Source organism: Brachyistius frenatus, unplaced genomic scaffold, assembly GCF_029030835.1.
Source record: "Brachyistius frenatus isolate BFR_SWC_R1_liver_20210118 unplaced genomic scaffold, ASM2903083v1 Contig_29, whole genome shotgun sequence".
NCBI classification, from domain to species: domain Eukaryota; kingdom Metazoa; phylum Chordata; class Actinopteri; family Embiotocidae; genus Brachyistius; species Brachyistius frenatus.
Genome location: NW_027210628.1, coordinates 3160764 through 3188185, shown reverse-complemented (window position 1 = coordinate 3188185; position 27422 = coordinate 3160764). Strand labels below are relative to the sequence as shown.

Sequence of the window (27422 nt, the reverse complement as noted above, 5' to 3'; positions counted from 1 at the left end):
TTTTTTCTTTGCAGTGCAACATATCTTCTTTGCATAGAGTTGATCAGGTGGTTGATTGTGGCCCGTGGAGTGCTGGTCCAATCCTCTTCAAGGGCTGTGAAGTTGTTGGATATTGGATATGAACATGTTGTTGTTTATGCCGATGCAGAGCATCCCAAACGTCTTCGAAGGGTGACGTGTTTGCAGCACATGGAGGTCATGCAAGAATTGGGATGTTTTCAGCTTTCAGGAATTCTGATCCTTGTAACATGGGGCCGCGCATTATGCTGCAACGTGAGGCGATGGCGGTGGATGAATGGCATGACAATGTGCCTCAAGGTCATGATATGTCTGTGCATTCATATTGCCATCAGTAAAATGCACTTGTGTTCGTTGTGTGTAGTTTATGCCTGCCCAAACCGTACTCTATTCACAACATTTACGTCAGCAACTCGTCTGACGATGAGGACTCAGATGAGCTTTCCTGAGCCGGTTTCTAAAAGTTTGAGCAGAAATTCTTTGGCTGTACAAACCAACTGTTGCTCTGGTCTTAGACAGTCGTGAAGCCTCCAGATGTGTTGGTCCTGGGCTAGCGTGGCTACATGTGATCTGTAGTTGTGAGGGACGGTTGGACGTACCCGTAGACTGTAAAGTGGACGTAGCTTTTATAGTCAGTGTCTGAAAAGTGTGATTGATGCGGAAGTGCCATAAAGTGCAATACCACAGAGGGCCTCTAGGGGTTGGCTCCGAAAAGGCTGTGGCTCCCTAGACTCCCATTAAACTTCTCATGAAATACAAAGGCAATACAGTCTTTATGGTGTCATTAGCTAAAGTCACTCCTTCTTATTAGTCTTCTCGTGGTCCATCTGAAGAAAATCACATCATTAATCAGATATCAGACCCAAAAATAATTGTCTGTTTGATTGACAGGCCTGTGGTGCAGTCAGGTTTCTGCTGTAGGTAGGCGGGCGTAGTGTCCTCGGTAATCAGATTGAGTCAGATCCACCGCTCACTCCTCCCCAGCTCATCCAAATATGGTCACCACAAGATACAAGATAAGTTAGTTTTTGTTTTGTTGCTGAAATTGCAGTTGTTTACTTAAATGTTTGAGTTCATTTCATGGTAAATTGCAGGGTAAGCTCTTATGCAGCTGATAAACAATATGCAAAAATGATTGAGAGTGTCATCATGTCTGATGCAACTTGATTACAGTTTTCTTGATTAACACGTTGCCTCATAGGCGATTGCCCCATTGTGAAAATTGTGTTGTAGCGTATTAAATGTTGCCTGTCATGCATTCCTTCGCCTGTAGTATCTTTTTTGGGTACAAAGATCTGCTAAAACCATTCCTGCTTTCAATCAGGAGTGGAAAATCACAATTCACAGGTTTGTGAAACCTGTCTAGGACGCCAATCAGCAGCAAAGCAGCAGACCTTTTCCAATGGCTGGAGCATAATCGGTTGCCTGACAGCAAAACAACCAATCATCTGCAGCCAATCCAATCTAGCAACAACCCAGCCTCATTCTCTTTCTGGTGTGGAAAAGGAAACTCTTCTTGGTCTTGATTGAAAATTACCACTTCTCAAATCCATCCAAATGTTTGAGCCCAAATCTGATCCATGATGCGAGAGTCTACAGCACGAACCTCTAATATCACGCTCATTGTCTGCTTGTGATGGATTTAGTCTTTCAATCATAACCTAAATTTTTCTCTATATGCCTCTTACAAGGGGTGTATATGTAGGAAATGTGCCAGAGTGTAGTTTGAAAGGCTTTTAGTACTTTGGATGAGCTGACGTCAGCTTGTCGCAAGTGTGTTATCAGAGCAGTATGAAGACTGAGATTGTTTCCTTAAAGGATTTACTTTAACATTATCTGAAACTTTTGCCACATTTACACAGAAAGTCATAACAGGTCCTCTTTAAGTAGGCATAGCTAATGTTTACCAGATTATTTTAGTGTATTAGCATGTGTCAGCTAAAGGTCATACCAATTTCAAAATTTTGACCCACTGGTGATGTCATATGAAAAGTGAAGGAGTCACCTCGTTTCTGCACTTCATCCTGTCACAGCCATTTCAATAGCTGTCAAGACATTTAAATGTCAGTGTGCTGGAGGTGCTAGAGTAAAGGTCAGAGGAAGTCATCAGGATTCATCCTCTGAGGATCATGAATGTCTGCACAAAACTGTCCTTAGAACTGATCAGACAACAGCACCAAATAGAGTGTGAGGATCACCAAAGTCATTCAGATTCATCCGTGCATATTAAAGTTTATGGCAAGCCATCCCATATTTGTTGGGTTATTTCAGTCTAGACCAAAGTGCTGGACTTTTCTGCAGGCTGGCTGAATCCTAACAAAATGGAGGGGTTGAGATTCCCCTTATTTAATTTACCAAACCTTTATCTGACTCTAACCTACCAGGTTATACTGAATAAAATGAAAAAGTCCCCAAAGAGAGAATGAGCTTTCACATCAGCAGGTGCTGCAATGAAAATCAGAATATAAATAGAGCAAACAAAAGATAACAGAAGACTTTGAATAACCTGAATGAGTAAATAAAAAGGAGAAAACGCAGGATTTCAGCAGAAGGTAGAAAACCGCGGCAGCATCATTTGAGACAGCTCAAACAGCAAAGAATTAAAAATACTCTCACTCTCGGGGAAGATTTGTGAGGTCACATGACAAAAGCAGAGAAAAATGAAGAAACAGAGAACATGTAGAGCTGCGTGTTGATGCTAAACTGGATGTTTTGTTGTTTGAAATCTTCACCTCACTTCCTCTCTGTCTGTCACTGGTTTCTGTTGTCTGATGGCTCCACCTGTTAGCTGGTCGGCAGAGGAAGGAAATGTCTCCACCAAGATGATCATCTCTGTCTGTGGTTTGCTGTGACAGTCAGTAGAAACTCCTCCTAAGACATCTTATTATTCTCTGTCTCACAGCCTCTAAAAATAAAACCGGTTCTCCAAAAACAACACCGGACTTCTGAAACAAGCATCATTTTAAACGGTGGAAATAATTTTGTCTCACTCTCTCTTTTTTTCAAAGCACAAACAGGGAGTTGCACATCTAATTCTGGACCCTCAATCTTAGACAGAATGAACATCCTTCTTATCTCCTCTCTGCTGGGTGAGTATCACAGATAAAAACCAGATTGACTGTCACACACCTTTTCACACAGGCCTATGCTTGGCACACGAACAAGAAACATGTGTGTGTGTTCCCACTAAAAAAAAAAAATCTACTAGTGGACTAAACGGTGTCCACTTTAAGAAGCATCTGCATTCTGCTGTCAAAGCAGCGCTGACCTGAAGCTGTGCTCTCCTATTTGATGCAGAAATCAGTGGTACGGTATGCAGGGTTATAAATTTGACTGGGCTGTCTGCCTGCAGCTGGGACTTTCAGACAGTGCGAAATTAAAACAATGTGGATCAGCCAGAATCTGAATAGAGCTAATGGAAATGATTTGGACAGGGCTGCCAAATTGTTGTGTTGGTTCTTTCCTCCTTGACAGCCTTGAGTTATGTTTTAAAACGATGTGATTGTAGTGGTACTGCTGTGCATGTATGTGGATGTCTAACAGGAAAATACAGAAAATGTGTGCACATTCCTTCTGTTCCCATGGGGATGACAAGCGTTTAAACACTCTCATTAACGAATAGGAAGCTCTGCTCTCCGTCACACTGTGTGGCAACACCGTGACTGTGTGTGTTGCCTCTCACGGACACACAAGCTTGTTGTTGACGTATTCAGTTTGCCTGTAAAGATGAACTGTTTTGAAATGTTTCCTTATATTGTATCGAATATGTAATCCTAAATCAGCAGTGGACCATGGCTATCTGGCACGCAGCCATGTGGGAACAAACCATCTAAGCTATGAGTTCTGTTCATGTTATTACATTTTAGTCCTGTTTGGCAGAGCAGACAGCAGATACAACGTGATGTACCCAAAATGTCATCGATGTAGCAGAATACGAGGAGATAAAACTGTTTCTCTGTATTTCAGCTGTGGCTGGATTGTTTCTCCAAGTTGTTGCACTTGAAGGTAAAGACAGCATGCATTCTGTCTTTCACACACTGACAGTACCTTTGACAAAAGCATGAAAAAGACCATAATTAAGTTTCCCTGCTCCCGCAGAGCTTCAGAAGCTCACTGTGTCCGTGTGGCCTCCGGGCTCGGACATCTACCTCGGTGAGTGTGTGTTGCTGCTGTGCACCGTGAAGTCAAACTCCTCCTTTACCTTGAGGTACCAGTGGTACAGGCACAAACCACACACTGCTGCGACCCCGAACCCCAGGCACCTGGTCTCTGGTGACAGCTACTCCATCACCGCGGTAACAAGGGAGGATGCAGGTAGATACTGGTGCAAAGCAGAGAGCAAGGAACGCAACACGACTGTATTGCTCAACAGCCAGCCTGTCGTGCTCAATGTGTCAGGTGAGCTGCAGCTACAAGCTGCACACACACACACACACACACACACACACACACACACACACACACACACACACACACACACACACACACACACACACACACACACACACACACACACACACACACACACACACACACACACAAGAGGAAAGGTTGTGTGGCACAGGATTGACTTCAAATACACATCTGCAGATACTTTTATATTTACCTCAAAATGTACAACAGACACTGAAGTCATAACTTTAACCTATTGTGGTTCATACTAACTAAACTGTCAGACTCCCTGCTGTTTTAAATTGTGTGTTTATTAATGTACAGCTAATACACTTTGATGTGGACTTTGCAAAGCACCTGAGATTTCTCCATGCACCTGAAGCTGGAACAAAGACCACACATCAAACTTTAAGTGTGAAATTTTGGGAAACAGAAAGAAAGAAGTTGCAGGGAGACAAATCTAGTGCACAGGGGTGGTGGGGAGCGACAATCCTGTTGTTGCAGGCATGTTGTCATGTTGGAGAATCAACCACAGTTCAGGTCATTTGATGTATGCTCTTTGCTCATGTCCAGAACGGGGCCTCATCTCCAGAGAAATCGCAGATGCAGCCAGACCACTGCTAAAAAAAACCACATTTAACTCAGGTGCTGACGTTGATCCAATGACGTAACTCTGAATACTTAATCACAGAGGTTTTAGCTTCCCTCTGCTCCCTGCACGTCACGGTGCTGCGCACCTTTCATATGCAACTGAACCTTTTGATCCACCCTCTTAACTATCTATACCAAGCAGAAACACTAGAAGCTACAACCATTGTAGCAGCTCTATGAGGCTGTGCTACATGCTAACATGCTCATACTGACAGTGCCAGCGTGCTGATGCTAACCACGTACATAATGTTTACCATGTTCTTAGTTTGGCCTGTTAGCTATCAAACATTCATTAATTCATACTAGCACCAGTGAAGCTGATGGGAGTCCTAAATAAACCAACATTTTGAACAAATGGGGATTCTAAGATCACTAAGAATGTGCACAAGTTGTTCTTTTAAGTGTTACAAATAACTAGAATCAGTGCATTAAAAACATTAATTCAATTAAATGTATTTGTTCTCTGAATCATTCAGTGCGTGAGCAGCACTCTGACTGGTCGTCCCTCTCACTGAACTCAAACACGGCTCAACGGTGTTTATTCCACAAGATCTTTAAAGAAGCATAAGTGTTGTTGCTTTGACAAATATACCCAACTCAGATCGAAATTCTTCCTCTGAATTTTGCAAATCAACACTTGTTTTAAATGACTTTAAAGTCTCTTTAACTACAGTTTGCCATTCCTCTTGAACTTGCTGTGCCTCCATCCAGCAGTTTAAGCCGCTGACTAACTCCTACCTACATTAGCCGTGAGCTCATAGAAAAGAACGGCCACCGTTGGGGTGAATCCTTGGAAATTAGTGACTTAAATCAGTCCCTCAGGGAGTGAGTGTATCCCTGAACGTTCACCCACAACGGAGAAATGAATGAATCGTTTCAGAAATTGATTTGGTTTAGTTTGTTCACCCAGAAATATTCGTCCTTTTGAAGGAAATGACACAACACATCAGATTAGTTAATAAGTTAATTAAACAGATCAAGATGGGAAAATCGATGTCTGAACCAAGTTTCAACTGGACTGGAATGGATGAAAATTTAAAGTTGCGCTGCAGGAGAAAAGAACATGACATCATTTACAAATAAATCAGCCTTCTCTTCTTTTCCACAGCTGAGTGAGCGTCAGATGAAGGTGCTCTTTCTCTCATTACTGCACTGACCACAGCTACTGTGATAATACAAACTCTGATTGTGTGATAATTATGATGTATTTTACAAATATATGTAATTACATCATTTGTGGTCCTGTGTGAGCCATTAGTTTGCAGCCAAAATGGGATGTTATTGTGCTGATTGTGTGTCTGTTGCTCCTGCAGAGCTGTCCCCCCCCTCTCTGACTCTGACTCCCAGCACCAGACACATCCCCAGAGGGGAGCGTCTCACTGTGCAGTGCCCCACAGCTCAGACCAACTCCACAGGCTGGAGGCTGAGGCACTTCCCTCCAGGCCATTCAGATCGGACCACAGCTCTCCAAAGTGAGCGGTGTTCACCACCAGGGGGTGCTGTTAGTGCCAACAAGTCCGACTGGTGTGTCTTCAAAGCTGCCGGAGGGAACAGTGGGCTGTACTGGTGTGAGGGCGGGGAAGGTCGCAGCAGCGCGGTCCACATCACAGTGAGCTGTGAGTGTTGTGTAACAGCGATGTTTAAGACAAACTGGGCCAAACACCAATACGCGTGTTTTAAAATGTTATAACAGGAAGTGAGGAATTTAATAATCTCTATTATTGATCGACAGATGGGGACATCATCCTGAGGACTCCAGCCTTCCCTGTGTTTGAGGGTGACCACGTGGTCTTGTACTGTCAGTATTTAAGAGGCTATCACAATAAAGCAACCTTCTTTAAAAATGGAGTAGAAATCACCACATCCAGTTCCTCCGGCAGAGAAATAAAGCTGACTATCGAGAATGTGACACGGGAGGATGACGGCCTCTATAAGTGTGCGTCTCAGGACAGAAAGATGGAGAGTCCAGAGAGCTGGTTATCAGTGACACCTGACCAAGGTCAGCTGGGTGGTGAGATTGTATTCACTGACAATATTTATCATGTCTTTGTGTGATATCATTGTATATCCATTTTAATTTATTTCAGGCAATTTCACTTCAACCAATGGAACAGCAGTCTCCACTAGTGGTAAAATGTTTTCTTATTCTTAATACATGAATTTACTACTTTATCTGGATGATAATATTCACTGGTTTAAACAAAGAGTAACACTGGGGTATAATATTTGATAAACCATTTAGTCATCCTTATTCATAACGGGCTAGCTTTTCTCACCTCCTAATACGCCATCAAATTTCAAAGTTCTGTATAAATGGATTTTATTCTTTTCAAGGATTATGACTGATTTTACAACGTTTTGGTTAATTACAAATTCTAAAGCCTTAGAAAGACAAAGTAACCCCAAAAAAACTGTAGTTTCATGGCTACAGTTTCTTACATTCTCCTTATTGCCTAAAGTTTTTATTTGTAAGACATCATTTACTGTAGTTCCTGCCTAAAATCATGTAACTCTTCAGCAAAAGGTGAGGCAGTAACACAGAGGTATTTCCAATGGTCAGTAATTTCAACTGTCTGAAAAGGCATCTTGCTGAGGTTTAACATGTATATTTAGTCCACAGAAATGAAAGTGAGCTGCTTTTTAAACTACAGTGTTGTTGTTTTTTTCTGATTATTGAATCGAACAGAAGCATCCTATAAATCTGATTACTGTTTATCATATAGACAGGTTTCTTGATTCGATTGCAGTTGTTAATGAGAAATCTGACAAAATGATGTAATGATGTATTTCATGGTAAAACTTTTTTTATCATCTGATGTTTTTAACATTGAAACATATATTATTTGTTCTTCCCATCAGGCTCCTGGAAGTGGATCACTATGTCATGTGTGGTTATACTTCTGTTTCTCATTTTTTTAACCATTTGGCTTGTTCATCGCTCCAGGTGAGTTACAGTGCATCTCACTTTCTATTGTCTGCATGAACCGTGAATAAAACAGACTGTCAGCTGCTTCACTCATTGTTGTGTTTGTTTACAGGTCCCAGTCGTTTTGCACCCGCAGCTGCTGGCCACTGTCTAAAGAGGACATACCGGCTGTGACGCTTCCTGCGACGAAGCAGGACGTGACAGAAGTGCAGTGGGACCTGTCCTGGATGGAGATGTCCAATCTGTTGGATAAGCAGTTGTATCCTGGCACTTAGTGGATGAAGCTTTTAGAAAATACTAAACAGAGTGAGAACTGAGTGAGTTTAGTCAGCGCAATCTCTAACATGGTGTAAGAACATTGTTTTATTACATTTGTAAAAATAAAATAAAAAAAAAGAGTAATGTAGTGCCACAAGGGTCTATTCTTGGCCTCTTGCTTTTAATTTTTTTTTATATATCAATGACCTACTGATGGATTGTAGACATCTTTCTGTTTGCTGATAATACATTTACAGACCCACAGAGACTTTATATGAATCTTAGACATTTATAAATGAGCTTCAAATCACTTTAAAAAAAAACAAAAAACAATCTATTATACTTGAAAAATCCACTTTAAATATTTTACAAGTTAACCAAAAGTGTTATACAAAGTTTGTTCACTGACTTCTTATTCAACTCTGTATTACAGTTTAATTTATCGATATATTCACTATTCTAAGTTGTTTGTAGTGCTATCTATTCTACCAAGACCAACAAGACTGACACTTTGATAATAAACATTGTTTGACCTCTTAGATCTTCATTCATATTCAACAGGTCATAAATTTATTTCCTGCACTGTCACACTTCTCAATGTCAATACTTCACTGGATACACAGGTTACTCACTTAGGAATATTTTGAAATAGAATTTAAATCGATCTGCTCTGTTAAATGCCTTCAAGAATTAAGACTGAGCTGAAAAAACATCTCATTTAATGCCAGATTGCCTTTTCTTTGTGTTTCTTCATGGTTTCTCTTGTTCCTGCTTTTTTCCTTTGAACTACTCTTTTTTTATTTTCTGTATCTTTCCTCTTGTTTTCTTACATTCATGATTATTTGCAACTAAACTGTTTTGCAGATGTTTAAGCGACACAAAACATCTCCCAACTCCCATCTTAGCTGTGCTGAACCTCTCACCTTGGGGAGCGATGTCACATATGAACGCTACATATTCTGCATACAAATAGTAGTCTATTCCACTCAGAGTGACTAAGTGAAAGACAGGTTTATAATTTCACAATCCACTGGATGCTAATTCAGGCTCTAGATTTAAATTAAGCCATTTTTCTGTGGAGACCCAAACTATAATGTGTCTTTCAGGATAATTACACTGGAATGACACATTGCATGACTCAGCCTTGGATATACAATCAATGTAATTTAAATGAAGTACATTACGGCAAAATACAGATGCAGTAGATGTTTAGTTTTATTTATTTAACTCTTGGATTTATTTCAAGGATTTTATGTTTTTTCTTGTGTTTTGGGCTGAAAAAGAAATTGATCAGAGTAGTTTTTTCATTCTATATTCATTGAGCAAGTTTGAGATTACAATAAGTAATAATTTTGGATACAGTCTTAAACACTGGTTCTATCAATGACCAAATTTTTGATCGATGAGCAATATTTTATACAATAAGCAGTATGAGTCAGTGAGCTCAGACAGATAGCGAACATAGAATAAACACAACATCATCGATCTCCATCAGTGTCATCGAAACTATGACTCTTAGTATGCAAGATCATATGAGAAAACATCTTCCGGGTTAAGGCAGAAGTTTTGCTCTCAGTTTCTACAGATATACTCTGGCACAGAGAAGTGTCAGGGCCGCGGTTAGTAAAGACATACAGGTCCCTGTACTGTGATCAGGCATGTTATAAAAACACAATCAGCACAGTCCTGAAGAGACAATCTACAGTATGATTAAAATGAATGCAGCATTGCTGTGCTTCACGTTTGGTTTATGAACATCAGTGTCACTTATTCATTGTTATAAGATTGCTATTTGCTCTCTAATTTTCAGTTTTGATTAGATGGAAGTAAACAAACAACAAAGCTTTTGAAAGCAAGATGTTTTCTGTAGACTTTTTCTACACTGGGAGTATCACACAGTTGACAGTCTTTGGAAAAACCTGTTAGACTGCATTCTAATCCAACCTCAGTGACACTTAGTGTCTTAGATAGTTTTGGACAGTATGCTCTCAGTCGGGGCTGTGTGAACTGGCAGTAAAATGTGCCCAGACACCAAATTTCTTAAAATATTTTTACCTGAAGACAGACTTCCTTCACTCTGACCTCTGCAGGGAGCTTGGTCTTGTTCAGTTGATCGTATCGAAGCTGTAAGAAGACAAGACAGAGAAAATGGAAATACCTCTGGGTGAGTTAAACTTGATTAATGGCATTTCTTGAAGTGCTGTTGAGGATAAATGGGTAGACTCATTGTTTAAGTGGCTCAAGATACATAAACTTAAAGCTTGGACATTTACATACGTTTGTTTTTATCATAAATGTGTTGTTAATATAATGCAGAATATAGTGTGAATTTCTCTGAATCACATAAATATTGGTTTGGAGATAAAACAAAAATCAAGCTGTTGCGGCAACAGTGAAAAATATGCAACAACAACAACAACAACAAAAATCCCTTTTCTGAACTAACGCTGGCTAAGTTAGAAAAATATAAGCAGGTAATATATTTCTGAGACACAATGGAACCACAAAACCAGTTAGACCTCATTTTTAAATGCTGAAAACACCTTGCAGTGTAGATTCCCATCAACCAACCAACCATCTTCCTTCAGGGAACTCCTCCCTAAACGAGTTTGAGTATTTACTGATGGATTAGATAAACAAGTACACCAGTTAATTGATTGCAATTAAATGGAAATGGTTTGCAAATGCTGCTTTTGTGCACCTAATATATATATATTGTGAATGAGAGCGTGAATGGTCTTTGTTTCCATCTGTCTCTGTGTTGGCCCTGTGATGTGTGCAGAGTGAACCCTGCCTTTGCCCAATGTGAGCTGGGATAGGCTCCAGCCCCCCCGTGACCCTGTTCAGGATAAAGCGGGTATAGATGATGGATGGATTAATTGTTGCTAACACTGAAATCTTATTCCTTCGTAAAGGTTCTCAGACCATGCGACACCCTCAGAAAGGTTAAATAAAAGTATAAAGCTACTATTTCAAAAAAAATCAAGTCACAAAAAGGTCAAGCGTTGGCACTTTCCTCTTTATTTTCACCTCTGTTTTTTTCTCATTCCACTTTCTACAATTGATGACCGAAGAGTCCAAATCCTACTTCTTAAAGCTGAATTTTTTTCGTCGAATCTGATGTCATGTATACATGAAATAAAATGAAAAGAAATTCTATTAGAACATTTTTGACTTGGGACAATTGGAGTACATTTGTTAGACCTTTCAGCAAGTGAGAAACCTCGTGGAGCCTCACATACCAATAATGTTGTGATTAGGGGCAGGTAGGACCCAAACACAAGACATAGAAGAAAGTTAAACACAAAACAAGGAGCTTTGGAAGGGGGAAAAAAAAAATAACAAAAAGCAAGCCAAGCTAGCTGCATCCCAAAAACAAAATTCAAAATTTTTAACTAAACAAATTGACACAAAGAATGTAAAAGGACTTACAGAAAAAAAAAATACTAAGAAACTGATGAAAATCCACAACACAAGACTGACTAGGTTGATCACGATGTTGCAAAGTAATTTGATTCTAAAAATGTTTCTTTGTTTTGACACATGAAAGGAATTCAAGTCAAAAATAACTCAGCCAAGTTCAGGTTTCCTTTCTTTCTTTTCTGAAAGTTTCTACAATAATTTGAGCCTAACAAAATGCATTATCATCAAGCCAATGAAGCTGCTCCACAACATTATTGAAAACGTGACATTTTGGTAAAACTGTTGTTCTTTATTTCTGCGTATCTAGAGAAAAAAAGTGACATGTTTTTCTTTGTTTTTCAGAGGAGACAAAGAGCATCACCCAATCAGAGGTCAGAATCTTACTCATTGGCGGGAGATGGGCTGGCAAGAGTTCGTCTGGTAACACCATCCTGGGACAGCAGAGGTTTGAGTGTGGCCGAACCAGAACAGCTGAGTCTGAGATGAGACATGAGGTGGTGGAGGGCAGGAAGCTCATTGTGGTCGACGCTCCCGGATGGAGCAGCTCTCGCTCCCTCGCTGAGATCCCAGAGGTGGACAAGCAAAACTTTAAACTCAACGCAACCAAGTGCCTGCCTGGACCCAATGCTTTTCTCCTTGTTATTCCAATGGACACAGCATTCTCTTCAGAGCAGAGGAGAACCTTAGAGGAGCACATGAAGCTCCTGGGGGAGCGGGTTTGGCGGTACACCATGGTGTTGTTCACCTGTGGGGATTTCCTTGGTGAGAAGACAACAGAACAACACATCGAGAGCGAGGGAGAGGCACTCAAGTGGCTGGTAGACAGATGTAGGAACAGGTACCATGTTTTTAATAACAAGGAGAAAAGTAACTCATCTCAGGTCCCACAGCTGCTGGAGAAGATAGACAAGATGGTGCGGCGTAACAACGGCGGCTGCTACGAGGTAGACGAACAGACTTTAAAGATCATCAAAGAGAAACATCGAGACGTTTCTGAAAGGGCAAAAAAGAGACAGGGGAGGGCCGAGGCGCAAAGACAGCACATGATAACACTCATTCAAGGTGAAGGTGACAGTAAGTATAATTAGACAACCACTTCCTGCATTGTATGTTCCTGTATCATTGTCTACATCTCTGATTTTGGGAAACAGGCTTTACTGACAAGTTAGACGGAACATCAACTACAGCCAGCAGCCGGTTAGATTAGTTTCGATCTTCTGGAATGTTAAAGTCTCACATCCAAGAAATGGTCCACCATGTGATCCACAATTAACTGGAATTACCGCCCCGTGATTGTGTGTATGGCTTCCTGTAGAATCAAGAATAGACTCTCAGTGAGCAGACTCCATCATATTCTAAAGACCTCATAATACAGCATCTTGTTGTCCCAATAGAGCGCTCCGCTCTCAGAGTCCAGACCTACTTGTGGTTCCTAGAGCTTCCAAAGGTTGAATGGGAGGTAGAGCTTTTAGCTTTCAGGGCCCTCACTTGAGGTACCAGCTCCTAGTTTGGGTTCAGGAGGCAGACTCCCTCTCTACTTTTAAGATTTGGCCTAAACCGTTTTGGTAAAGCTGATAGAAAGGGCCGGCCAAGTTACCGCGAACCATCCCTTTGATATGCTGCAATAGACCTGCTGAGGGACTTCCCTTCATTCACTGAGCTCCTCTTCTCTCTCTTTCACTCTCTTGCATTCACAAGGTATATGCCACCATTGCATGTCATTACCTTTGTGTTTTCTCCCACCCCGTTTGTGCTTTTTCCTCGCTGTCCTCTCTCTCCCTGTACCTTTCTGCCAGTATCTCTTCCTCCAGAGCTGCATGTTTTTGATCTTTGTGATATTTGTTTTGTCTGATAACAGAAGAGATGAAACCCATCCCAAAACTCCAGATGGTTCTCTTGGGAAGTCGAAATGTTGGGAAAACCTCAGTACGGAACACCATCTTGGGATTCAAAGAGCAAGAAGATGGAAAAAGAACAGCACACTCTGTGTCCCGCAGGGGTTTTGTGGATGAAACTGAAATAACTATTGTTGACACGCCAGGTTGGTGGAAAGGTTTCCATGTGATTGACACACCTGAAGCGATCAAAGAGGAAGTGATGCGCAGCATGTTTCTGTGCCCTCCTGGGCCCCACGTCTTCCTGCTAGTGATAGACGCAGACGCAGCCTTCAATGCCAAACACTTAAACGCAGTGACAACACACATGGAGCTGCTCGGAGAAGGAGTGTGGAGACACACTGTTATAGTTTTCACCAGAGGAGACTGGCTGGGGGCACACACCATAGAGGAGTACATTGAAGGTGAAGGGGAGGCCTTACAGTCTCTAATTGAAAAATGTGGAGACAGATATCATGTCCTTAATAACAAGAAGGCAAATGATGGTACACAAATCAAAGATCTGCTGGAGAAAGTCACTGGGACTGTGGCTGAAAATGGTTGGGACTACTTTGTTCCCGACCAGAAGATATTTCAGACCATTGAAGAGAAAAGGAGAAGAGTCGAAGAAGGAGCAATGCTGAGGCAAAGTCAAGTGAAGGCCAAAAAAACCCTCCTCAGAGGTATGCTTCGCTGTCATTTAGTGTCACAGGTTAATTAGCTTGATGATGTTTGAGCTGTTTCTACACTTTTAGAGTGAACAGATAACAGGGGTGAGCAGAATTACAGAAATACAATAAAATACAACAGAGCAGCAGTAGATACCAGTTGGGTGAACCTCATAATGTTCAGCTTTGTGTGCTGTGTAAAACGTGAATAAAAACAGAATTCAATACAAATCAAATAAACCCATACTTAATTGCAAATAGATCAAAGACAACATACACATTTTTATTGTTTTATGAAAAATATATACGCAACACGTCATGTTTACCACTGTTTTCCATCACCTCCTCTTTAATCAACATTCTGTAAACATTTGGGAACTGAGGAGACCAGTTTTTGGAAGTAAAATGGTGTCCCATTCTTGCCTGATATAGGATTTCAGCTGCTCTAAATGCATCCTTTTACCATCAAGGATGCTGGCTTTTGATCTGAGTGTTTGATCTAAAGCTGGATGGTCCCTCTCCTCTTTAGCCCAGAGGATGCAGTGTCCATGATTTAATCTCAAATTTTGATTCTTTAGACTAAAGAATTGTCTTCAACTTCGGCTCGGTCCATTTTAAATGATCTCAGGCCCAGAGAGCACTTCTGGATCATGTTTATATGTGGTTTCTTTGCATGGTAGAGTTTTAACCAGCATTTGTAGATGCAGTGATGAACTGTGTTCACAGACAATGATTTTCAGAAGTGTTTCTTAGCCCAAACTATGATTTCCACTACAGATTTGTGTCTGTTTTTAATGGAGTGCTGCCTGAGGGCCCGAAGGTCACGGCAATATTGGTTTTCTTCTTCTTCCCTTGTGTACAGAGATTTCTCCTGTTTCTTGAGAGAGTTGACATGTACAGTCAACAGCTGATTCACTAGAGTAGTTGCATTTGATCATCTGATTTACAAGAGTTTCTTAACTGTAGGTTTATTATTCAGGAGAACTATGAGCTATAACTCAACACCTCTTACAGTCTCACCAAAGACTGACCAGCGTCACCTACCCCTGTTCATTAGTATTGTGAGTGCAGCATGAGATTTTCCTGTTTCCCTGGAATGACACTTGTTTTCTTCGTAGGCTGCGGTATTGAGCTGCAGCAGCTGAAGATTGTGCTGCTCGGTCAGAAGACATTTGGAAAGAGTGCAACAGGAAATAGGCTCCTGTGTAAAGAAGTGTTTGCCACCTGTCAGAATGAGCAGTGTCAGGTGGACGTGGGGGAAGTTGCTGGCCGACTGGTCACAGTGATCGACACCCCGGGCTGGGTGAAGGAGTCCTCCTGCTGTACCAAAGAGATGGACAGGGAAATCACCCGCAGTCTGTCACTGAGCCCGTTAGGGGTTCATGCTGTTCTGCTGGTTGTTCCCTTGGACCTGACGTTCAGAGAAGCTCAGCAGGTCGCCCTGGAGGAACACATGAATCTTTTTGATGCCAGTGTCTGGAAACACACAATCGTTCTGTTCACATATGGAGACAACCTTGCAGATAAATCTGTGGAGGAGCACATTGAGAGGGAGCACAGGGCTCTGCGCTGGTTGGTCGACAAGTGTGAGAACAAGTACCATGTCATGAACAACTTAAAGAAAACTGACATGAGTCAAGTTACAGAGCTGTTTGAGAAGATAGAGGAAATGATGACAGCAAACAGCGGCCGACTCTTCTGCCCCAACATCAACGACATCCACCTGAGAATCGATGACAAGTTCAGGAGGCGGCAGCTGAAACATGTGCTGAAGGAGAAACTGAAGCAGGAGTACAGCAGGAGAGAGCTGGAGCTGATGATAGGCTTCAGGGAGACACTCCTCAAGCTGCAAAGTAACATCAGGGAATATGTGACGGGTGCTAAAACCAAGTCACTGAGTGAGTATTACACTGTGAGGAGGAGGAGCAATAAGTCTTTATCCATAATAATGTACTGTAAATATATTATTGTATTAATGACATGTTTTGATGATCATTGTTAGTGGGTGACGTGACCAAAATCAAAGCCAAGGGTATTGGTCAGAAGAAGAAAGATGAAAAGGAGGAAAAACTAGAAGAAAAAATCTGCCAGGAAATCGAAAAACTGAGCAAGGACATAATGAGATCCACAGATAATCTGCGGGACAGCAAAGACTTTCTGCTCCCTGACTGTAAGTACACATTATATCATCGTTTTTAGCATCGACGATGGTACCAAGCACAAAATAAAATGTTTTTTGTGTTTAATTTTTAGTTAAAAGAGAAGCTCCAGGATCATCTATCGCCGAGTCTTTGTCAGACATGAGAAAATCAAACAGGAGCTTTGACAGAATTCTGGATTGGATATCCAGTCTTGAGATCGGCACCAATGTGGAGAACCAGCAGACCCTCAACTTCTCTGTGACATCAGGATACAGATCTGTGGTACCACACGACAACAAAGACTTCGACACAGACACTGTAATAAATTAATAGTCTCAATAGAAATGACAGAAAATGTGTTTTGTAAAACAGTAATTGGACTCAGGGAGCTTTCAGAGGTGTAAGAATAGGTTGGGTTAAACATCATAGAGGTACATAGCCATGGGATTCAGTTTGTGACTGAGCAGCGACTGAACTACGACTACTACTAATAATAATGACAATAATGGCATTGATATTATCTTTCTTGAGAAAGCATTTAACAAAAAAAGTTACAAAGTACTTTGTATTGCAGACACACTATACGACAAGAGACAGAAAACAGATAAAAAATAGTATGATTCATTAAAGATCCTTTCCTGTCATTAAACTGCACTGGATTTATTTTCTTTTGGTGAATTATATGCCTGTCTTCACTTTTTTTTTAAGTTGACATTTTCTATTTCAAAGTCTATTTATAATAAAATATGTTGAATTTATGATATACCAAAAATAAATGTAATATGATTGCCAATTGTGATGCATGATTGTGAATCAGACTCATTAATAATCAAAGTTATTTACATCTTAATGTTTTGAGATTTATAAAGTTGATTACACATAATGTCAACTATGTCATGAAACTTCAGGCCGATCCTGATTCTGCTTGTTCTTTTTCTGTTCAAATAATAAAAAATGTTTTTGAGTCTACGTTTGTTATTATTATGAATGAGACAGCTTTAATCACATTGTGAAATAAGTAGCTTGTGATGTGAGAGGCCTCTTCTTTTGTCCTGAGTGTAAATGTGCCTTATCAGAAAACAAATCCATTTTCCCTTCATGTTATCCGTATTTGTCATCTGTCAGAGGAGCGTATGCCCGGAAGTGATGGAGACACATTCAAACTGAGCCGCTGAAACAATCTGTAGGCCTACATGTCAGTGATTTCCTTCTATTATAAATCAATTAATATAGACTGCTAAAAAAAAATAAAGGGAACACTTAAACAACACAATGTAACTCCAAGTCAATCACACTTCTGGGAAATCAACCTGTCCAGTTAGGAAGCAACACTGATTGTGAATCAATTTCACCTGCTGTTGTGCAACTGGAACAAACAACAGGTGGAAATGAGGCAATTATCAAGACAACCCTATAACGGAACGGTTCTGCAGGTGGTGACCACAGACCATTTCTCTGTCTTCATCCTTTCTGGATGATTTTTGGTCACTTTTGCATTTTGCCAGTGTCCTCACCACGAGAGGTAGCATGAGGTGTCTCCAACCCACAGAAGTTGCTCAGGTAGTGCAGCTCATCCAGGATGCACGCTGTGGCAAGAAGGTTTGCTGTGTCTGTCAGCACAGTGTCAAGAGCACGGAGGACATACCAGGAGACAGGCCGGTCCACCAGGAGACGTGGAGGGGGCCGTAGGAGGACAACAACCCAGCAGCAGGACCGCTATCTGCTCCTTCGTGCGAGGAGGAACAAGAGGAGCGCTGCCAGAGCCCTACAAAATGACCTCCAGCGGGCCACTAATGTGCATGTTTCTGCTCAAACTGTCAGAAACAGACTCCATGAGGGTGGTACGAGGACTCGACGTCCACAAGTGGACCCTGGGTTCCTTCTGATGCAGGACAATACTCGGCCTCATGTGGCTGGAGTGTGTCAGCAGTTCCTGCATGATGAAGGCATTGATGATATGGACCGGCCCGCCCGTTCCCCAGACCTGAATCCAATCCAGCACATCTGGGACATTGTGTCTCGTTCCGTCCACCGACACCACGTCCACCACAGACTGTCCAGGAGTTGACTGCTGCTTTGATCCAGGTCTGGGAGGAGATCCCTCAGGAGAACATCCGTGGTCTCATCAGGAGCATGCCCAGGCGTTGTAGGGAGTTCATACAGGCACGTGGAGGCCACACACACTACTGAGACTCATTTTGACTTGTCTTCAGGAATCTCCACAGAAGTTGGATCAGCCTGTGATCTGATTTTTCCACTTTTATTTTGAGTATGATTCTGAATCCAGACCTCCATGGGATAATGATTTTGATTTGCATTGATCATTCTTAGGTTATTTTGTTCTCAACACATTCCACTAAGTAATGAATAAAGATTTTCAACTGGAATATTTCATTCATTGAGATCTAGGATGTATTGTTTAAGTGTTCCCTTTATTTATTTTTTGAGCAATGTAGGTTCTGTAAATAATATATCAACAGAAAAAGCAGGAACCAAGAGCCAATGACACTTAGCATTACATATGTCAATGCACAGCGCTTGAACTGATGCAGCTTAGACAAATTTTATTAAAACTTTTGCAGAGATTTAACGACACACGTGTTAGTTGGGGTCTACTTCCTTTTAACATTGTTGTCATTGAGCTCAAGGATGAGAAGAAAGACTCGCTCCCTCATTCCCTCTCACAGTAGAAAGTTTGTCGTTCTGAGGAGGGCGTCGTGGAGAACCTCCAGCAGACCTGAGCTTAATGTTCCTGCGCTGCTGTTTGCCGTTTTCTCCACTAGAGAGCCACAAACCACCGCGGGTGGTGGGAGAGAAAAAACAACAACAACAAAAAAAACGTTTTCCAGACGTCATCGCCATGAGACGGAAGTTGGAAAATTGTAGTCGTTAGGGACTCTGATGGTGACGTGACAAATACATCTGCACTCTGAAAACCAGCAAGCACGGACGGTACAAACAGGTGAGTGTTTACCGGGATAAACAACACGGCGTTCAGCGACGAACATGCACGTCATGTCGCGGGTTGCTGTTCACGTGATCCCGTTTCAGTGAACTGAACGAGCGGTGCGGACCGACAGCGAGCTAATCAGCGAGCTGCCGCGGGACTCGGCTGACTTCCCACCGAGGGTCGTTTCTGTCCAGTGTTTCAACTGGTCTGAGGACCGAGTACCTCCAAACTGAGAGCTCACAAAACCGGACTTTATCGTAACTTGTGTGTCGGTCTTGACAGCTCCGTGCTGCTGTGTCACGTCAACGTGACTCAGGCCTAACTGTGACTGTCTCTCTCTCCCAGATCCCTGAAGGCTCCTTTCACGAACACCAAGGATGGTAAGTCGTTTATCTTGTTTCCTCATTTTTTTTAAATGTTTTTATTTGAGATATTGGCACATCCTCTGCAGTGGGACAGTCAGTATAGTAAACGTATTTGGGTGGAAAACGTGCCCCCCCCCCTCCCACCACACACACACACACACACACACTGCATCAAAAAAAATGTGGTTTGTTTACAAAATTTTGGGAGCAGTAGTGCAAAGACGGAATTTAAATGAAAATAAACTGATGGCTTTATGACAGGATACTGGCCTAAACTTTCAGACATTCATTTTTTTTACAATCTTGGGGAGGAAATTTTACCCCTTGATCATAGTTTTTAGGGTCATTCTGAGATTTCTTGAGACATTTTTGACCTTCGTCCTCCTCAATTTCCTACGCTTATATTAATTATTCATACTAACCTTTTGCAAGCAGATTAAACTGTAGCCACAGTACCCTCACCCTCTTTCTGCTTTTGACAGCATGGTCGAGTGAAGATTAAATCTACAGCCCAGCAGAAGGAGGAGAAGAGAAAGGAGCGGGAGAAGAAACTGAAGATATATGTGGCTGCACGCGATGCTTGCTTTTCTAAGGTCATTATGAAAATCGTAGGCACCATGTGATTTGATTTCATTGCAATAAAGAAAGGCATCGTTCACTTCGAGTCAAACACTTGATTAATATGTGTTCATCTGCTGCTGAAAATAGACCCCAACAAATGCACTATTTCTCTCTGTTTGAGCTACATATGTCAAAAACTACAACCGTTTTAGGAGAATACCGTTTTCTTTTTTTTAAATGAAAACGTACCTTTGACCTGTTAAAGGTTTGTGTCCTCAGTATGAACTGATAGTCTCGGGGCTGAGTGCTACAGACATTGTAGGAGCTCTATAAACCATTAATACGTGTGATTTTGTCTACCATAACAAAAATGGAGAATAACATCAGACTTCTTCTTTGAATAGCCGTCTTGATGATATATAATATACAGTATTTAAATTAAATGTCATGTTTGGTGCTAACTAAATAGTTTCATTGGCTGAGCTGTGCGTATTTAACTGTTCCAGATGTTTGTGATATTTGTGCTTCTTTCTCTGAAGTCCTTCTCAGGTTTTTGTTATCCCGCCTGCCGTTCAGTGTACTTGCCTCACCCTCCTCGTCTTTTCCTGTTTGACAGAGGAAGGAAGGTGTTTGGGATGATGAGGCTCTCCACCTGACTCAGCAGCTTCTCTCATCCAATCCGGACTTTGCAACCCTCTGGAACTACCGCAGAGAAATCCTAATGCACCTGGAAACTGTGAAGTACGATCATTTGCAGTTATTTTGCTACTCAAAGATTTACAGTTGAATTCCCCCTTTTTTTTTTTTTTTAATTATTATTTTTTTTTTAATTTAAACCATCTGAGATGTGACAAGAGAGTGACAGTTGCGTTCCTGATTGTCTGCTTTAGAGACGAGGCTGAAGTGCAGAAGATTTACGAGGCCGAGCTGTCATTTCTGGAGTCCTGCCTGAAGATGAACCCAAAGTCTTACGGCAGCTGGCACCACCGAGGTTGGGTGTCAGCCCGTTTGCCTCGACCGGACTGGGCCAGAGAGCTGAGCCTGTGTGACCGCTGCTTGAGCCTGGACGACCGCAACTGTAAGTAGAAGGAAAGGAAGCAGTGGAAAATGTGAGATATTCTGCATTTTCTTGTACTGTATCTACACCTGGTGTGCATTCATTTCTTACTGCATATCCTCCCATGTCACCCAGTCCACTGTTGGGATTATCGCCGGATGGTTGTGAAGATGTCTGGCGTTCCCGTGGATCAGGAGTTAGAGTTCACCGATCGCCTTATTGGCTCCAACTTTTCCAACTACTCCAGCTGGCACTATCGCAGCACCCTCCTGCCACTGCTGCACCCGGAGTCTCCCGAGCCCCCGTCACCGTGCTGCAAGCCTCCCCGGTCCTCCCCTCCACCTTCCCCTCAAACCCACTCCCATCGAGTCTGTGAAGAGCAGCTCCTCAAAGGTAAACTCAACTGTAATCTGCAACACCCAAAAGCCACAGATAGGGGGCAGTCTGAGTCTTTTTAATCACTGCAAAGTAGTTGTACTTTGTAAGTTTGGTCTGATGCGTGATTCAACACATTCATCCATCCATCATCTATAACCGCTTTATCCTGAACAGGGTCGGAGGGGTGAGGGGGGGCTGGAGCTTATCCCAGCTCACATTGGGCAAAGGCAGGGTTCACCCTGGACAGGTCACCAGTCCATCACAGGGCCATATAGAGACAGACGGAAACAAAGACCATTCACGCTAACCACTGCGCCATTGTGCCGCCCCAACACATTCATGTCTTTCAGAATATGAGCTTGTACAGAATGCTTTCTTCACTGACCCCAACGACCAGAGCGCTTGGTTCTACTATCGCTGGTTATTAGGCAGAGGTATGTCTGTCATCTTGTCTTCGTGTCCAGCTGTTCTGTGCGGGCAGATATTCACTGTGCTTTATCACCCGCTGTATCAAACATGAGTTCCACACGTCTTAAGTTCTTTGTCTTTTCACCAGCCGAGCGTGAGGAGATGATCAGCTGTGTGTACGTCAGTCGAGAGGAGGAGAGGGTGGCTGTCGCCTTCTCCAGACCCGTCAATGTCAGTAACTTCACTTATTCTTCACAAACAAAATGCATTACAGTGTCTGTCTTGGAAGTTTATTTTTGTCATGATTTTATTTTATTTATTTACTGCATGGATTTTACAACATAAATGAAATGCTACAGTGTGCTTCAGGAGACTTTGCATTTGTCCCGCACTTGTCTTTTATATATTTGACCGCAGCAGATTCGGGTCTAATTTACAGCCATTTTATGATGTAGTCGGTGATGAATGGAGATTAAGCTGTTATTAAAGCTGTCTGTAATGATGTTCAAACTGTACTGTCAATACAGTTTTGATGTAAGTGATAAAACAGATATCCAGAGCTGTTGTATTGACTGGTTGAATAGTTTTGAAAAAGAGAAATCATGAAAGGAAAACGTGTTTCAACCAGGTACACGACTGTATTGTTGCCTCCATATGGTCCCCTGCATTGACTTTCTTTGTCCCTGCGTTTGTTCTGTCAGGCGCAGTCAGTCGGGCTGCTGCTGGTCCTCGACGGTCAGCCCCAGAGAGTGGAGTGGAGGAGCGTCCACCCGCGCTTTAAACACAGCCCCGTCTGGGTATCCTTTTCCTTTTGTGGCTGGAAATTGACAGGTTCCCCCCCGCAGAGACGAGCTGCGACTGTCGCTGCGCGCTGCTGATTGAACAGGATACCGGTTTAACATGCTGTCCTCATTCCTCACATACTCCACGCTGATAAGACACCGCGGTGTGTGCGTCAAGAGAAAGTGTTTCATCAGTCAACTGTAACGGAATGTTATCGCTACTTTCTACCTCACACGTGTGTTGCGACTGCCGGTGACTTAGGACAGACTTTAGTCAGACTGACAGCTAAAGTAGATGGTTTTTTTTTTTTAGGAGGAATCGGTTGTTCTGAAGTGTCCTTCAGCAGGGCACTGAAACTCCCACAGCTCTAGAAGTGTTGCTTTGTGTCTGACTTCACAGGCTGAGCTGACAGAAGGGGAAGGTTTCAGTTTAAACTGAAGAAATACACAAATGACAGGATATTTTTCAATTAATTATAAATTAAAAAATAATTAATCTGGGAGAGTTTTTAAGATTTCTACACACAGTTCCAAGTCATCTTGTTAGTGTTTTTTCTTGAGCTTTCAACCATACATGTCATGGAATTTAATCCATGAAACCCCCGACAGGAACTACTTTTTAGGACTTCTTTTGCTTTTCCTCACTAAACGTATTACTTATTACTTGGCCATAATGTTTGCATTTCCTCTGGAGCTGTATTAGACCATGGGAGGGGGGGGGGGGTTGTGAGTACAGTGAGAGTCAGTCCACCCTCAGCTGTGTCCACTCAGGTCCCTCTTTAACCTTAACGGCGGCTCGGATCTGCGATTTTCCTCCTGGAACGATAAACGACATCAGCAACGAACACAATCTGACCGTGCACTGGACGGAGAAACACACTCACCGGGACTGTGCTCTCTACACAGGTGATACATACTGTACGTCTTTATATTATCAATCTGTGTTTCCTCAAACTTCATTTCACTGTGAACTTTAACCTCCAAAGGTCGAACTGAGAGCTGGTGTCGGGACACTGCGACCGACCAGGAACTTTTCAGGTACTGTTTTGGCGCCATGGCAACACATTATGTAGTTTTTTTGTTTTTTTAGGAAGTAAGAACTGAGTGGACTCTTTCTCTGTAGGAGTGAACTCTCAGTAGAGAAGACTTCGGTGTTACAGTCGGAGCTCCAGTCGGTCAACCAGCTACAAGAACTGGAGCCACTCAATAAGTGTAAGTCTTTACATTTATAGGAACGCGTATAAAACTTCACAGAGACACATGAAGTTTGCTGCTGCTGGCTGAGACGTTCCCCTGCAGCCACTGACCCTGTTCTCTTTGCCTTGGCAGGGTGCCTACTGACCATCATCCTCCTGATGAGGGCGCTAGACCCGCTGGGATATGAAAAGGAGACGCTTGCTCATTTCCAAACACTCAAAGTGAGTAGCGTCCATGTACAGTATGGCCTCTGTCACTGAAAACAAATGTATTTGTACACAGATCGCTGCTCTCACTTTCTCCACCAGAAAGTGGATTCCATGCGCTCCGCGTATTACAGCGACCTGTGCAGCAAGTTTATGATCGAAAACACCATCCTGAAAATGGAGTACGCTGAAGTGCGAGTTTTCAGTATTTCTGACAAGGTCGGCTCTCTGAGTTATTACAAAACATCAGACTTGATATTACTGATTAGTGACGCGCTGAAAAATAGATTTCGCTCTTTTGATCCTGACAGAATCTGACCACTTTATGCCACTTGGACCAGCTAATGTTGGTCACCCACATCAATCTGTCCTCCAATCAACTGCAGCGGATGCCTCCTCAGTTCGCTATGTTGCAGTGTCTGGAGGTGATAAAGCTCCAATTCAACTCCATTTGTCTCTCCTACATGAACAGTGTTTTGATTTCCTCTTTTGTGTTCATAAATGAAAGTAGAAAAGAGACATCTTGATTAATTTAATTTGACTTTTTCTGCAGGTCTTGCAGGCTGATAACAACTCCATAGAAAACCTGGAGGGAGTGTATCATCTTCCCAAACTGGAGGAAGTGCTCTTGAAGAATAATAGTATCCTTAAATCAGAGATTCATTTTCATACTCTGTAGTCTGTCTGTTTGAGGGATCTGTGTTTATCCTGCAGCACCGGTGTCGCAGGGATCATCTTATATTCTCATTTGTACACTCTGTGTGCCAGTGAATCAACAAACGTGTGATTTGGCTCTGAAGTGGTTCAAAGGCTGCAAAAACATCCACTATCTATACCGGCTTTATCCAGAACAGGGTCACTGGCGCCTAGCCCAGCTCACTTGGGATGAAGGCAGGGTGAACCCTGGACAGGTTGCCAGCCCATCACAGAGACAGACAGAAACAAAGCCCATTCACACCTAAGGGCGATTTATAGAACCACCAATTAACCTTAGATGCATGTTTTTGGATGGTGGGAAGAAGCTGGAGACCAGGCAAACTCTGCACAGAAAGGCCTGGATTCAAACCCGCAGCCTTCTCGCTGTGAGGCGACAACGCTAACCACTTCACCACTGTGCCGCCCCGCTGCAAATACAACGCAGGTATAACGGGTGCGAGCAGCTGACGGTGTCTGATGCGAAAGACGTGCCACACGCATGAGGACGGCGTTCGGAGCGCTCAGACAAAATTGAAGTAATGAGAGCTCAATGCATGAATCATTTATTTTCCCTAAAACTAAAACGATAGTGTAAATAAACACAAGGCTGCAATTTCAGAAAGCAAACAGCATCATTAAGAAGGGAAGAGACACTGAACAACACATCATCACCACAGACTCTTTCCCTTCATGCTTCACTTCCCCTGATACACTCGAGGAATTAATGAGCTTTGCAGGTTATGACATTGAGACTATGTTTTATTTTGCTTGTAATGACAGTTGAAATTTAGTTTGAGGGCTCCATGGTTTATTTTTAGAGAAAGGGAATTCGTATGTCAGTGTCGTATTTGACATAAGGATCTTAATTTTGCACCAGCGATGAGACTAGGTGTGTGAGATCGCCTGTTTATTCTCTGCTGCTGATGCTTCTTTCCACAGCCCACAGAAAGGCTTTTTCCATTAACCCAAACGCACAGACATCTCCACACCGGCAGACCTTCAGCCGCTGGCCTCCTGCCCCAAGCTGAAGCGCCTCGATCTCCGTGGCAACCCCGTCGCTCAGACCGCCAACGTGGAGTCGGCACTGGCTGAGCTGCTGCCCTCAGTCACGGACCTCCTGCTCTGATCCAGACGCAGGGCAGGAATCACTGCCATCATCGTCCCCCGTCGTTCAGTCCTCCGTCACATTCTCGGCCGTGTTTGCTTGCGAAATGAGGAAGTGGGTGTGGTTTTTTTTAATTTTTTTTTTTTAAAGCATCTTGTGTGTATGTGCGTGCGTGCTGATGTTGCATTTCTTCAACTGTGTGTTCGTACGGAGGTCTTTCACACAACACACCCAGATGCATGCAGACACATTGATAGTGGAGTACATTAGACATGGATTGGCGTGCAGCAATCCTGGCTTACGGTCAACGGTTGATGATCAGAGCACTGCATAGTTCTCATACACATTTTTTTTTTTTTAAAGGGTGTGTAAAGCATTTAATATATGACATTATACTGTTGCACAGTAAGTCACAGATCCAGTAATAAACAGCACACATTGTGTCACTGCCTTCCGATGAGCTTCATGTGGTTTTTATCAGACGTACAGGGTTTCCTGAATGCACCTGAGAAGAAAGGATTGGCTCGTCATTTTTATTTTGACTCCCTCCCATGTGCACACAAGGAAACAGTTTTTTAATTAATAATTTCTCCTCCCTGTATTGTCTATGAGGACATTCTTTCGTGACTTCATTGTCAGAAATGAGGACAGACTGCACAGTTCTTGTTAGGTGTAAAAAAAAAAAAACTTTAAACTGTAGCCATAATTAAAATGAGGCTTCTGCTGTCTGACTTGACAAAATCAAATGGAATCAAGGAGCATATGAATAAATATGTGTACGATAAATTGACATTTTTGCCCGTTGGGTGCTGAAAGGTGTGTCAGGCACACGAGCAGTGTGTTAACAGGTTCAGCCTCTGGTTGCGCCACTGTCATTGTTCGTTTTGTTTACCTTATAAATGACAGATCTGATTTCATGACACATTGAGTTTGCGTAACTGTGATGTCACTGCATTTTCAACTGGGACAGCTTTGGGCCGTTTTGGGAGAGTCGCAGCAAAGACACGTGAAGAAATACAACATCACTTTCTTCTACATTAGGAAACCGAGATTCACCACCCACAGAGAAACAGAACTAAAGGTCATGCTAGCAGGTCTGTGGGTTTATACTAATGCTGTGCTCAAGTCATGTCAGAATATCAATCACGTTTCCAACTTTTAAGTAGCGTTGAAGTCAACTCAGACGTTGTAATTACGACTGGGAAACACGTGTTTTTTGCACTAATAATCCTACTACCACGTCTGAAATGACACGACCATCCTAATGACATGAACTCTTGCAATTCGTCAACATGGGACTCTTTCCATCTCTACCATCCATCCCATATGATGTGAATGTGGCCTCAGGCAAAGCAGAACTTAACTA

At 42.4% G+C, this 27422-nt stretch overlaps 3 protein-coding genes across 5 annotated transcripts; all 3 read left to right on the top strand.

Moving 5' to 3' along the window:
* The first annotated feature begins 1006 nt into the window (after window positions 1-1006).
* LOC138621279 (Fc receptor-like protein 3) lies at window positions 1007-8372 on the top strand. Its single transcript, XM_069699211.1, has 8 exons — window positions 1007-3107; window positions 3985-4023; window positions 4117-4416; window positions 6375-6677; window positions 6794-7060; window positions 7149-7190; window positions 7921-8005; window positions 8100-8372. The coding sequence occupies exons 1-8, from the start codon at window positions 3077-3079 to the stop codon at window positions 8260-8262; spliced, it is 1230 nt and encodes a 409-aa protein (XP_069555312.1). The 5' UTR covers window positions 1007-3076; the 3' UTR covers window positions 8263-8372.
* On the top strand, window positions 8235-17316 carry LOC138621276 (GTPase IMAP family member 8-like). 3 transcript variants are annotated; one of them, XM_069699206.1, is made up of 7 exons: window positions 8235-8246; window positions 10336-10409; window positions 12011-12742; window positions 13527-14225; window positions 15329-16108; window positions 16213-16380; window positions 16464-17316. In XM_069699206.1, exons 2-7 carry the CDS (start codon window positions 10394-10396, stop codon window positions 16679-16681), a joined length of 2613 nt encoding a protein of 870 aa, XP_069555307.1. In that variant the 5' UTR covers window positions 8235-8246; window positions 10336-10393; the 3' UTR covers window positions 16682-17316. The 3 variants fall into 3 exon arrangements, with proteins under 3 accessions (XP_069555307.1, XP_069555308.1, XP_069555306.1); XM_069699207.1 differs by lacking the exon at window positions 8235-8246 and having other exon boundaries at window positions 10233-10409; window positions 12011-12730; XM_069699205.1 differs by lacking the exon at window positions 8235-8246 and having other exon boundaries at window positions 10233-10409.
* Window positions 17317-19225: 1909 nt separating this feature from the next.
* On the top strand, window positions 19226-26511 carry rabggta (Rab geranylgeranyltransferase subunit alpha). The gene is made up of 17 exons (XM_069699204.1): window positions 19226-19313; window positions 19647-19681; window positions 20149-20259; window positions 20844-20968; window positions 21118-21305; window positions 21420-21677; window positions 22013-22096; window positions 22219-22301; window positions 22772-22866; window positions 23649-23758; window positions 23839-23890; window positions 23976-24064; window positions 24182-24270; window positions 24358-24474; window positions 24567-24680; window positions 24809-24896; window positions 25929-26511. The coding sequence occupies exons 2-17, from the start codon at window positions 19679-19681 to the stop codon at window positions 26075-26077; spliced, it is 1755 nt and encodes a 584-aa protein (XP_069555305.1). The 5' UTR covers window positions 19226-19313; window positions 19647-19678; the 3' UTR covers window positions 26078-26511.
* Window positions 26512-27422: the final 911 nt, after the last annotated feature.